The 13,283-nt window shown below is 43.7% G+C and overlaps 2 protein-coding genes across 2 annotated transcripts in view; one reads left to right on the top strand and one right to left on the bottom strand.

Annotated features, from left to right (window-relative positions):
* Positions 1 to 10,173, top strand: part of LOC146810625 (platelet-derived growth factor receptor-like protein) — a 119,221-nt gene extending 109,048 nt beyond the window's left edge. The window contains exon 6 of the mRNA XM_085617680.1: positions 10,033 to 10,173. Within this exon, the coding sequence (XP_085473806.1) occupies positions 10,033 to 10,113 (81 nt within the window). The 3' untranslated portion in view covers positions 10,114 to 10,173. The remainder of the gene's footprint in view (positions 1 to 10,032) is intronic.
* CCDC69 (coiled-coil domain containing 69) overlaps positions 1 to 13,283 on the bottom strand; it is a 127,979-nt gene that overhangs the window by 46,009 nt on the left and 68,687 nt on the right. The gene's annotated exons all lie outside the window — the stretch shown is intronic.

Here is a 13,283-nt window from a genome sequence, read left to right as displayed (position 1 = left end):
TCCTTGCAGCAGATTTAAAAAATAAATAAATATATAAGTTGACCGTCAGACTGGTGGCTTTACCATTTTTCCTTTGCCAAACCTTGACCCGTAATTTATGAGTCCTGAAGTACATTTTTTACCAATTCCAGTACTGTTCACATCCGCATCTGAGCTCCCATTTGTAGCATCAATAAATAAACTCCCATTTGTCAATAATTTGAGAATTCAAATCTCTATACAAATGGGTAGCAGGTGAACTACCACATAGGGAATGCAAGCGTGTTCATCTAGTGCATTGTGTGTCTAGGTTTAGTAGCAGGGGGTCAGGCGGTTTTGAGTGTCTGCCGCAGCGAGTCTTAATGCATGGTCTGGGGCAGGGATGCTGAGAGTTCAAAGCAGTTTGATATCATGTTTGGTTATAACATTCGGAGGATACACGCTGGAGCACAAGCGAGCCTGCCCAATCAGAAATACGACCAAGCGCAGTAAGATCATTGGGGAGAGGAGACAGAGCTGGGGAGCAGGAACTCCCAGCTTAGGAACAACGCATCAAGATGCAAGCAGTCAACCAACCAAGCAAAAAAAGAAGCCCCACCCACAGAATCTCATCTTGGAATGATCCCTCATGTCACAAACCATCCTTCATCCATACTGGAAGTTAGGCATCTCGCTCAGAGGGCAGTCTCCATTGCGATCAGATGGTCATGGAGTCTCTTACAGGAAGCCCTGTCTGCAGAGACAATGTTTATGCAGTTCAGTGGTCTTGTATGGGGTGGCCAGAGACAGCTGCATAGCCTGGTCAGGGAAATTCGAGGGGGGAGAATATCAAATTTCCAAAAATGAAAAAACAGTGGGCCGCAGGGTGAGTGGGTGAGATCACCAGGGTTCAGGATTGACTGTTCCCATGAGCAGCAGCGTCAGTACAAATTTGAATTAGGTGGTCCTATGGGGCTGGTTTAGAGTTTGGCAGACAGAGTACACTGTTACAATGGCAAACTGCAAGTTTTACACCAATTCTCTTCTCTGCCAGTGGAAAACTATAAATGACGGTCAGGTAGAGTAGGAGCTTCTTAGAGGTAAGCAATCCAATAGTCCATCCTATTTAGAGTGGACAGACAGAGGGATTTTTTTAAACTGTCTATCACTGCCAGAAAATACAGCTTCTGAAGATGAGGAATATTAAAATATAAAAAATAATGACCACCACTGTGTGGGTGAATACTCCCATAGTGTGGGGGGTCATACTTGTTATTTATTTTTCAAAGACAAACTCCTGCTTTAGACATTTATTTTTGTCGTGTTTGGCAGAGCTGTCCATCAAACTTTTCCTACACTAACCGTCACCACTATGACGGCAATACATAGCGATGTCCGCGTGGGTAGGGAATGTCTATAAATTTGGAGAGCAGAGTAAAGGCTAGGCGGCTGACGTAAAGTTCTCTGCCACCCTGTCAACCAAACTCTGAATCAGTACCTCTGTCTTAACTGGCACAGTGGGCAAAAAATAATGGGTTGGAATGCTATGCCAAGTGATTGCCAGTGGTTAGACTATTCATAACCATTCGTCCCATACTTTTCAGGTGTTTGATTGCCAGTAGTACACCTTGAAACCTGAGACTGAAGCCTATACTGCCAATGTTTGACAATTACAAAAAATAGTAAATTTGCATCCATTCAAGGAGTATTTCTTTGGGAGCAGATTTACTACTTTTTTGGTAAACCAGTCACTATATATATTTAAATTTGTGATTCAAAATAATTAACAAGTTAAAACCTCTTAGTGGTATCGGGACGACAAGAACAGGCAGCATACAGGGAGCAGACCCAACTCAGGCCACCAGATCCAACCACCCAGCCAAGAATGCATTTATTTGGGGGTGTAACACCCCAAATACCCCCCTGCCCAGAGGTTGCAGTATTCCAGCCTCAGGCAGCCCATCTTAGAGGCAGCAAGTCCTTCTGGAAGAGATAGAATCAGTTGGGGCTTTGTGATTTATTGATATGCGATTTGGCAGGTTTTGGTGCTTTTGTCAACCTACGCCTTGTAAATCAGATCACAGCAATTGTGATCTTCCTCAGTCCTAGAGCATGTCCCTGCCTCTTAAAAGGGGGAGGAATTCTGGAGGCCTGTTCTGGATCAACTGCATGCCTTGTGATAAAGCACACACGTCTATGTTGAAAGCTGAACAGATATTTTTAGATGTTAGGTTACTGGCATCGGTAGGCCACACAGTGCCCTTTGTAAAGTCTTGCTTGCAGTGCTGTTGGCTGTCTGGGAGTGCCTGTACCTCACTGTGCAACCTACCTCACTGTGTCCTTGAAAGATGGAGAGATTCAGGGGAGCAGTTATGGACACAATGATGAAGACCCCTGGCACAGCCCCTGTGTTCCCTGCCTCCCAGTGCCATACTTGTGTATTCCTCTTGTTTCCCTGTGCACTTTAATTCCTGTGTCCCTTGCTTCCATAACCCTCAACCATTGCTGTGCATGGCCTCGGCTTCCCTGCAGCTCCTGCCTTCTTGTGCCCTATGACACAGTAATGTGCCCCTGGTTCCCTAGATCAGGGAAGAGCTGCAAATGTAGGCACTGCATTCAAAAGGCAAAAATGCAAGTTGTGCTACGCAATGCCTCTGCTCTCATCATTGTGCACCCGCAAGCCGTATAGATCCTGCAAATATAGACAACAAATCAACAATTTGTTTTGAAAATCTGAAAACTGGCAAATAATGTACTGAATTTGTTCTCACATTCCTGCACACTGCAGCTGTCCCGCGGTGACTCTGCTTCTCAAGATCAATAGCCTACACGATTATTACGACACCAAATATAACACAAAGGGAGCTTCATAATAGATAAGACTCCAGAATGCATGTAGCAACACATCAGGTACCCTATTTCTGCTTGGCAAATTATAAACTACCCTCAAATACAACAAGCATGACCCCTGATTGCCCATCAGAAACCTTAATCAATGATAAATGCCTTGGTCTCAGACCTGCCTCCATTAAAACTAACTCTTTCTTTACCAAAGACATACCTTTCTTCACAGATGCACTACACTTTCCTTTTAGTCTTGAACACAGACATCAAAGTTTGTAGGAGGGGATCCCACATGGAAAAAGAGGAGAAACGGTATGCAGTGCAATGGTAAACATGACCACTACCTGGGAAAGACACAGAGAAAAATAAAGAGAGAAAAATAGGCTACTTTAGAGGCTATGCAGGAAGTGTATCTAGCTGGCTAAACCAATATTAATACTGACACTTCTGAAGATAGAATGAACACTCGAAAACAACCTAGACATTGCCGGAGTCTTGCCAAGAAGAGTTAGCTGGAGAAAAGGGGACAGACAGACCAGAATTTCTACAGAAATCCATAGGTACATTGTCTCGATGCAGGACCTGAGATGCAGTCTAGGCTGAGGCAGCAAAAAAGAATGAGTATGCAGCCGATTGATCATGCCAAGTATGTTTTGATTCAAGGCTCGAGATATGATTAAGATTATTATGATATGATTATGATTCAGATGCTTCTATTTTGCAAGAGAAAAGAAGAGAAGGATCAAAAGGACAAGGTATCGTAACCTCCTCAACTAGGAAAGGAAAACTCAAGGAAAGTGCTATTTCGAAGCCTCGCTCGAGCCATCTCCAGCCTGAATTATCTGCTAAGTCACACTTAAAATGCATACTCCAAGAAGTTAAGGATATTAAAACTTCCAAAGTAATACACATGGGCAATCTTTAGCATCTCAAGGTGTGGATGAGCTGTAGGAAAAGACCAGATCGTTATATTAACCTAGTGCCCATTATGGAGAACCGGTGTCCAAAGCTATTTTCCTCATATATATTGCAATTGCATGACAGGATGGTAAAATCAAAAGTTTAGGAAAGAAAAATTGAAGACTAATGAAATCGAGGTTTCGGGGCAAACATTTGCATTGTAGAATTCATAACTGCTACGTCTGCTATGGGTCGTAAAGCGTAGAACACCGTCATTAACTGCATAGCTCAGCTCCTTCGAGAATTGGTCCTAGGTGAAGACAATACTTCATTTGGAAGTCATCTAAGTACTGCATGGGCCCGCTGAGTACCCTTTCGAGCCCCCACTGTGTTTTCTCAAGACTTCTGATTAAAGAAATCAGACCAGCAAGAGAAAAGAGATGAATCACTACAACACTTGAGATTACATTCTCAGTTTTTCTAGAGTATGCCTTTAATATCACCAGGAGGTAAGAGAAGATGAGATTTCAGATATCAGAGCTCAGGAATTCAGGGATCTCCTCTAAGTTACTGGGTACTGCAGACCTGAAAGTTCAATGAAAGGGGGAGCACCATACCTTTCAAGAAGTTGAAGAAGGGAGAAAGATACAAGTGCAAACCCTGGGTCACTGATTGTAGGTCCCCCATATAAATTCCTAGCTTTACAAGGTGCATAGATTTAAGTGGGGTGCCGCGTTCAGAGGACAAGAAGGAAAGGAGAAAATAGAAATGTCGTCTGGCAGATAGGCAGAGTGAGGGTAACGTGAATTCACTAGGGTAATGGTTTGAAGCCTAACAATGCTTCCTTCCTGACAGAATGCCAAACTGTGCATTCTGGCCCTGGGGGGGGGGGGGGCTACATGCTGTGGTGGGTGACTTGGTTTCAGCTCCAACCACTCTCCATTAAGGTGGAACAAAAGGATCGGAAGGGGACAGGAGGAAAAGGTTATGCAAAGGGTGAGATGGAAGGGTTGAAAGGGTAGCAGGGTCGTGAAAAAGAAGAAACAGTCAAAAAGCTAATTTGATTTATGAGTAGCGTAACACTGGAGAAGGCTGAAGTGATTACAATCTCTAAAACACAGCACTGGTGTGTATAATCAAAGTGAATGGGTTTCCCGTTCCCAGGAAGTGCGGCTCTATATTTCCATATCCAAAACAAAACAGGGGCCAATATTATTATGTTGCAGGAAACACACATTGGAGCAAGTACGCTAGAAAGATGTGTATCCCTGTGCAATGACTACCCACAAAGGCACTGCCATTATTCTATAAGGGATACAGGGCTTACAACTGGTATGAGCCAGACTCCAAAGGCAGGTGGATTTTCACCCATATTATTATACCGGGAAATTACTTGGGATTGGTCTCTTACTATAGCCCTGTAGATGACGGCCCTACAGCTTTATTCGCAATCTATAGTTTTTATGGAAATATTGAAATATATTAAGTCATTTTCCCAGTTAGACTGTGCAGATACTTGTGGATGGGCCAAATCTGCAAGAGAAACAGTTAGGAAACATCTTCAACAAGTAATAGGTGGTTATATATTAATTGCCACATGGACAGATGTACACCCCAGAATAAGACACATGTGAAGTGTCCTAGATTCTTGAACAAAGCCCTCTTAGATTTCTTTTCAGTCACCTCAAATGTAACCATGCCATTAATTGATATTACACTTTTTCTGACCACTGGTATGTTATAATGAAGTGAATCACGTGGGCTTGGTATTCAACAAAATACCCTCTGGCTAGAGATTAAAAGTTTCTCAATACAACCAGCAGAATTCTGCGATAAAATACAAGACAAGCATTAAGAGTGCCATAAAACGGAATGTAGTGTCTGTGCCTACCTTACGTTAATAAGTAAGTTAAAAGTGTATCCAAGTGTATTTAAAAATGTTTTTCCTACCATATGGTGCACTCTGCTGGTGGTTCCTTTTACCAACATAACATATGCACTGCTTGTACCATACACGTGCTGAAAGAGGCACTCCTACTACCCGAACTTTTACGCTTATGAGTTATGTATGTACGTCCCGGTGCCCCTTGATATTGTCTGATTCTACACACTGACACAGAGACTGAAATACTATCAAGGAACAAACCCACAGCCCTTCCGGATGCCACCGCTGCCCCTTGCCACAGGCTCCCTCAGTCAACCAAACCTCCCGGCCCAGTCCATCTACACCAAAACAACAACACACACACACGGACTCTCCACAGAAGGACTCGACCACCCGCGGGTGATCCCATTTACATGAGAAGTGGGATTACTTACCTAATACTTCATTACAACCTCTTATTACGGACCAGAGCACAGCCTCTTATCCACTTCCTAAAATGAACAGTTTGACATAAAACTAAAACCACAACACCTGCACGAGGAATACAAAACCACCACACTCTCAGTCTCCCTCCACCGAGACCCTACATGCAATTATTAGTGACCAAAGCACAAATGTCTTATTCACATCACAAAATGACCTGCTTACTGCGGAGCATCAGCCTGAGGCTGGGTCGCCTGCATGCGCTGAAACAGAGTGTGAAAAGCACACCCTCCATGTCTTTCCCACGGGTGCTCTCCCAACAGGTACTGCTCTCCTAATCCCATCTCGTCTTTACACCTGAACAAACCCCCTACTACTGAGGAGCCAAACACACACACCAACGCCAAGCCTTCAGAAGATTCCCTCGTGCACATTACCTCGCCTGCAGCCCAACACCCGAGCACTCGGACTGGACCTTCCACAAGACATTCAGCTGCCGCAAGCACCAGAGCCAGCCAGATGTCCATTCTGCTGTGAGAAGCTCACAGGTTCCAGATGTCCTTTCTGCTGTGAGAAGCTCCGGCTGCCACAACTGCTCACTCCGTTAATCAAGATGAATAGCCCTGAAGTCACCTGTGTACATGACTGGCACCAACCGGGGTGAAGGAGTACGGCTGCTGTCTGGATCTTGGCGGTGGGCGGGGCACCTGGTGGGAAGGTGCACTGCCTGCATAGGGGTAAGACTGAGGCTCGCGTCACAAAAAGGAGGGACTTTGAGGCAGTCTGTTCCTCTCCTGGATCCCTCCTTCTCCAAATTATAGCAGTTCATATGGGAGTAAGCGGGTGGTCACGAGCCAGAGCAGATTCCTCCTCCGCTGGTCCTCAGGGAGCTATACTGGAAGTGTCAAGATTATATCCCACATGTTGGGATTTGAGTGAATTACTGTGTCCCTTAATGTTAAGGATTATGTGGTTTTCTATCCCTTTCAGAGTGTATATGCTGAAGGTTTCTTACTGTGGGTGGGGGGAGGAGTTTGTGAAATAAATGTTCCTTGTAAATCTAACACCATGGAATCTGAGTGGATGTTGAGGTTTGTAAAGGTATGTTTTTGTTTGTTTTGCTTCAGAAGCCTCTTTGTAGAAGATGGGTGGTTAAGTGTTTTTGCATCTCAACTTCAATTTCGTTTGTTTGTAGTCCATAGACTCATTTTCTTTCTTAGTGTTTATAGGGGGGTGAGGTGTTTGGTCGGAGGCATTGTTGTTTTGTCATGGGTGATCAATTGGTAAGTTAAAACTATTACCCTTGAATGTCTGTGGGGCTAAAAAGTTTCATGCAAAGTTACAAAGTCATATATTTTACAAGGCACGGGGCACAGCCGGTGTCCCTACAGGATATATAATCGAATGCGTTGAAAAACATCCATTTGTCTCAAGTTTTGCTCACAGAGGTCTCTATTACCACCCCCCCCCCCCCCACCCCACCCCCCTTCTCTTGGGTTTGATTTATGGCTGATCATCAGTAATCCCTTTTCCAGCCAGTGGTAAAAAAAAATGTGACCGTGGAGAGGTGTCCAATAGTACACTACTGATAAAGGAAAAGCCCGGAGGCCTAACCCTCCTCCCCCCGAAGATGTCGCATAGCTGAGTGGCATTAGCAGAAGATCAGCCAGTCACACAGGAGAACTGCCTTAGACACAAGCAGCACCACAGGTATCAAGAGAATGCAGCCATCCAAGGTAGCTGTGTTCTGAGAATATAAAAGGCACACCAATCACACTGGCTAGAATGTATCTCAAAAGGGTGATAATCCTGGGGGCAAAAGTAAATCGTAAACATTGTAGCACCTTGAAGGAACACTGGACCACCTTAAATACTTGGGAGAAACAGGAAATCAAACTGTGCCAGCTTTCCAACCTGTCGTAAATGGTATTGGGGCAGCGCCATTTCGGATTGGGGCTGTGTAAAGGAAAAGCCTACCTCAAAAAGACCAACCATACCTTTTCCTGCCTCCCTTGCTCTTGCCCGTATCTCAAAGCATGTTCTTCCGTGCTCCTTTCTCGCCACCACAATACAACAGTGTGGCCAGCCAAGGAGCCAGCCTTGAGCATGGCCTCCAGTGCGCAACCCTAAAGGTCATGTGGAAGATTCCCTGCTGCAGCTCCCACACATCTACCATGCACTATAGTTAATATGTTTTTGGTTTTTTTTGGCTCTGGCTACATCCTATAGCAAAACTGATCATGTCTTCCTTGGTGGAACATCTAGGGCAGATATATAGGCAGAAAATTAATTACTCACCTTCAGGTTATTGTATGCCGGGGGTAGGGAAACGAACTGTATCCCGACATCAAGACTCAGGGTGTGCAGACTGTAGGATTTGGGCTTTAGGAAAGACAGTTGCACCAAGTTTGATCTTTATTTTGCAATACATTGGGGGCCTGATAAATGGGAAGCCACGAAAAGTTGCTACATGGTGCCAGTCTCAATTATATCCAAGAAGGTATGGCGCAATTAGAAAAGGATATAATGCAAACAGAGTAGGATATTGGATTTAGAGAAGGAAGCGCCCAAACATCCTGAAATGATGCAAAACAAAAAAGAATAAATGTATGTATTACTATTTAGACAAATGTAACTGTACTCCCTCCAGACAGCACACATACAGAGAGGGACATACCATGGGCAGGATGCTTGTATGGTTACCAATGTGGCAAAAGTCCAATCAGACCATCCTATAGGTCAATACTGACCGCAACTTAAATCTTTCAATATATATATATATATATATATATATATATATATATATATATATATATATATATTGATGTGAACAAGCCCATTAGGTGGGCGAAACGCGTCATCTTGCCATGCAACAGCTTGATTAAATAAAGAAGAAAAAGGAGCACTCAACTGGAGTCCGTGTCCCAGTTCAGCCGATCGCTGTGGGAGTTTGGAATGATAGATATATATTTATACAGTCCACAATTATCGGTAACAGTATATCAGGCTGTCACGGGCGGTACGAGGTAGGATACTGATACTCCTTAATATGCACTCCATGAATCTCCACCATTCCAGGAAAAACTCGGACGCCCAGATTGCTACAAATAATTTAATTGCAGGGTAAAAATGTGGTTTATTTACTGATATCCATTATATTAAGGCCGCTATATATATACCAACAATGATATTTGTACTATTTAAAAATGGCCGCAACAGTTGCTATGTTGTATAGGCACTGGTGTGGTGAGTCCGTCTTCTGATCAGAGACGAGGAGGTGACCTTAATCATGGCAAATTTGTATACACACTAGCGTGAACAAGGCATAAAGCCGAAACGCATCATTTTTTACCATGCCATTACATTATTTGCAGCAATCTGGACGTCCGAGATTTTCCTGGAATGGTGGAGATGCGTGGAGAGTGAGCACACATGTGAGCACACACACACACACACGTAACAACCTATATATTCACGGCGCACAGGTCTCCCCAGTCCAAACTAAAATATCTTCCAAACGCGTTTCAGAGCCTCACACACTCCTTCAGTGGAAAAGGTTTGACCAGCAAACTTGCTCTTTGCTTCACATGCGCCATTAACTGCATGCGCTCCGCCCACCATTTCGCCCTAGATGGGCTCTCAGGCGAGTTAATAGCTCGGCACGCTGGTACTTGTGGTTTCAATAAATGAAGCAATGTTTTTACCAATGTAGGTTCCAGTAGTGACTGCACACAATAAGACCACTCGTATTGCCCCAGTTGATAGAATTCCCGTCACTGAAAGAGGAGGTAACAGGGTAAGGGAATTGAGACGCTTAGAGTCTAGGAAGATCATAAAGTTTGGTACCATGCATCCAATAGGGTTGAATAAAGACGAGGAATTATCAGTCCATTTGGGATAAGGTTTCTTGTATTATTGTGTCTGAAATTCTGTCCATCGCTACAATGAAATGATTCTCTTGCCATGTTTGCTTTTAACAGTCACATTTTATTAATTGCACTTTTTTTTATGTTTTACTGTAGGAGACGATGATATCACCTTGCTGGAAGGAGAAAAACAAAAGAGCTATGAATATCTTATATAGGATCATGAATGCTGTTTAATTCATTAATTTGGTATTTTCATTACTGGTAACACAGTGTAAAATGGATTTAATTTTGTTGTTTGATAGGTATGCCCACTTGGGCGGAATTGAAATCATACAAAAAGGATTAATTATTAAGGTATATTCGTATTTGAGTATTGGCCCACTGGGGCGGAATTGTTTGCTGGTTTTAGCAAAGACCAAACACAATGGACTGATGAGGTATCCAAGTGAGGAACCAGCATTATAAAAAGATCTGTGTTATTATTTGAACAAAGTTTTCACGATAATTTGCAGCATCTTTGTATCCAGAAAATAATAAGTGAAATACTTATTGACTTTCACCATTACAAAATGTCCGCTGTTTTTCACCTTTAAACTGCAGCATTTAGGATATGTAGTCCTACACTTATGTTTATTGTGCACTATATGTAATTATGATTTACAAATGTTCCCTCGACCCATGACCAAGGTGCGGCTGTACCGAAACGCGTCGGGCGTTTGGCTTACAACTTGCTTATGGAATAAATCATCTACGTGAAATGGATTTGGGCTTGAGTATTTCTTCGCCGTTAAGGAGAGGACTCTTGTTGCACTTAGGAGGTCTTGCGCCCTCACTGAAGCCCGCCGCCCTTTGTGGCAGAGAGGATAGCAAACTTGTTTGTATACATATATATTTATATCTATCTATATATATATCTATATCTATATAGATATATCTATATCTATATATATATTATTTGAAAAAATGTACATATATAGTATGCTCACACGCACACACATATATATCTACACATGGTGATAAAGAGGGAACTTTATTACCAATACATCAGCGCATGGCATAGAATTGCTGTGTCCATGAAACGCTAGGCAGACGCGTTTCAGCCTTACGGCTTTCTTCAGTGCCTGTTCCTCCTCAGCAATGATGTTCCAACTGGGGGCCTGATTAAATCTTTAAACGTCCACTCCCATTGGAGTATGATGTTTGGCCCATCCTCCACGGCCACTGACTGTGCTGCTCCCAAAGCTAATCCGTGCCGGGTTTTGTGCCTCCCGCTGCGAGTCTCAACAGCTGAAAGAGCGTCAGGATTGTGCTTGCAGGAGAATGTCGTCAGCAACAATATTTGTTGTTCCTGGTCATCCACAATGGATATAGGGAACCCTCCAACTCTGTGGTGTAACTACACCACACAAGCCAAGGATTCCAACATTAGAGCGAATAAAAGCGGGGAGATGGGACTCCCCTGCCAAATCTCCCTGCCCATCGTGAATTCGGCAGATGTTCTCCCCTCAACCGCAACCGAACACTTGCAGAACACCACCACCCACTTCCTTAAGTGGGGGACAAAACCGAAATTCAATAGTGTCTGTTCAACAAAGGACCAATGGACCACATCAAACACTTTCTCAGCGTCAAGGGAGAGAAAAATATACACATCATGTATGCAGATGCGCAGAGTGTAATTTATGCTATTATCATTATGTGTGGTGAGAGCCCCTCACAAGTCATGATGGCCCACCTTCAGCAATGGTAATAAATGGAATATTATACCCTACACATCTGCATATATGGTTTATGCTATGGTACCTTTGCAAGTGTAGTTGTTTTAACACACTACATTTAACCAAAACCAGGATTCAAGGCATTAAACTTGTGCAGTTTTGTAAAATCACATTGAAGAGATGAGTGACTATTGGGAGAGGTTTTTCCACGTGCAAAGTAATTGCCTGCAATCTGTGAGGCAGTAAAAAGTGTTTTTCTCCTGCCAATTTTGGTTTATTGTGGTAATAAATTCGAAATTGACTTCTGCACTGTAGCAATAAATGTAGTGTAGGACTGTGTGCATACCAGTACTGTTGCTCAAGTCTAGTGACTAAACTGTTGACTTGGAATCCAGTGCACTCCCATTTAAAGTACTGATTGTAAAAGAAACTACATTCCAGAAATAGGAGTAGCCATGACAACGGAAAATGCTCTGATCACCCTATTGACATGGAGAAAAATGTTATCCCATATATGCATGCAGTATGAAGAGCCCTATGGTAATAAATATATGTACACCCCAATAGTTACTGTATAGACAGAAGATTCTGCCCAGGGGTGTGTTAGCACAGGCAGCAACCATAAAATAAAAATAATTCTATGTGGTTAGCCTACCACTGAGCATGGGTGCTACATTTGTGAATTGAGAGAAGGCTAAACTCTGTTCGGAGCTATTTCTTTGCTCCCCAGTGCTGGCATGAAATCCTAGTCCCGAGTAACAATGTGCCATAAATAGGAGCCTTGCTAACCATGAAGAATGCTCTGAGAGATTGAACTATGGACCCGTATGTGAAGGCTGCAAGGGCAAGGTGTCGCTGCCCAGACATGGCCCGACACTGGGAGCACCGAATGAACAAAACAAAGTGCTTGAAAAAGCTGCAGCAGGGGAATGGAAACAACAATACTCCATGCTCGCAGCCCTCGTAGTGGCACAAGCCAGGCCGGATGACGGTCTGCAGCACAGTGCGTCTCACAGGACGGCTGATAAAATGAAAGATGGGGCGGCGTAACAACTGCTGTAAACAAGGTTTTGTTTTGGAAACGCCACTTCTCTTTTTATCAGCAAAGAGCCATGCCTCTGTCTGAGTGGCCGCGGGGAAGAGAGCTACAGTGATGGAAGCGCAGGACGGATTAGTCTCGCCAGCAGAGCATCACAGTGGGAGCTGTGCAGCTCTGAAATGGAGAACAATAATAGAAAAAGCATTGGCAAAGCCATCAAATGTTGCCTTTGGGATCTATTGGCTTTGCTAAGGGTTTCTCACATGTTGCACAGCATCCGTGATGCTATGCGGCATGGCTAATAAAAGGGTGGAGGGGAAAGCATACTTGGTCAACTTCTTCATGTTGTAGGCGCACGCACCAAGGATGCACATGGGCCGGGTATGCCCACATGTGGGTCCTGTTATCTCCATGCCACTGGAGTCAAGCTAGCCTGGCTGATGAGGGGTGAAACCCAGAAACTGGTCCCAGGATGCTTGTTTCCAGTCCAGGGAAGACTTGGCTTGTCAGTTCGGGCTGGACTGTTCCCATGAGGCACAGGGTCAAGACTGATTTGCATATGGCCGGGTCTAAACTGGAATGGCATAGGGAGCAAAAAAACTATGGATTTAGGCCTAGAGTTTTGTACTGGGGTGAATGTATGACAT

The sequence above is a fragment of the Triturus cristatus genome, chromosome 7, assembly GCF_964204655.1.
Source record: "Triturus cristatus chromosome 7, aTriCri1.1, whole genome shotgun sequence".
Taxonomy (NCBI): Eukaryota; Metazoa; Chordata; class Amphibia; order Caudata; family Salamandridae; genus Triturus; species Triturus cristatus.
This window is presented reverse-complemented; position numbering and strand designations above follow the sequence as displayed.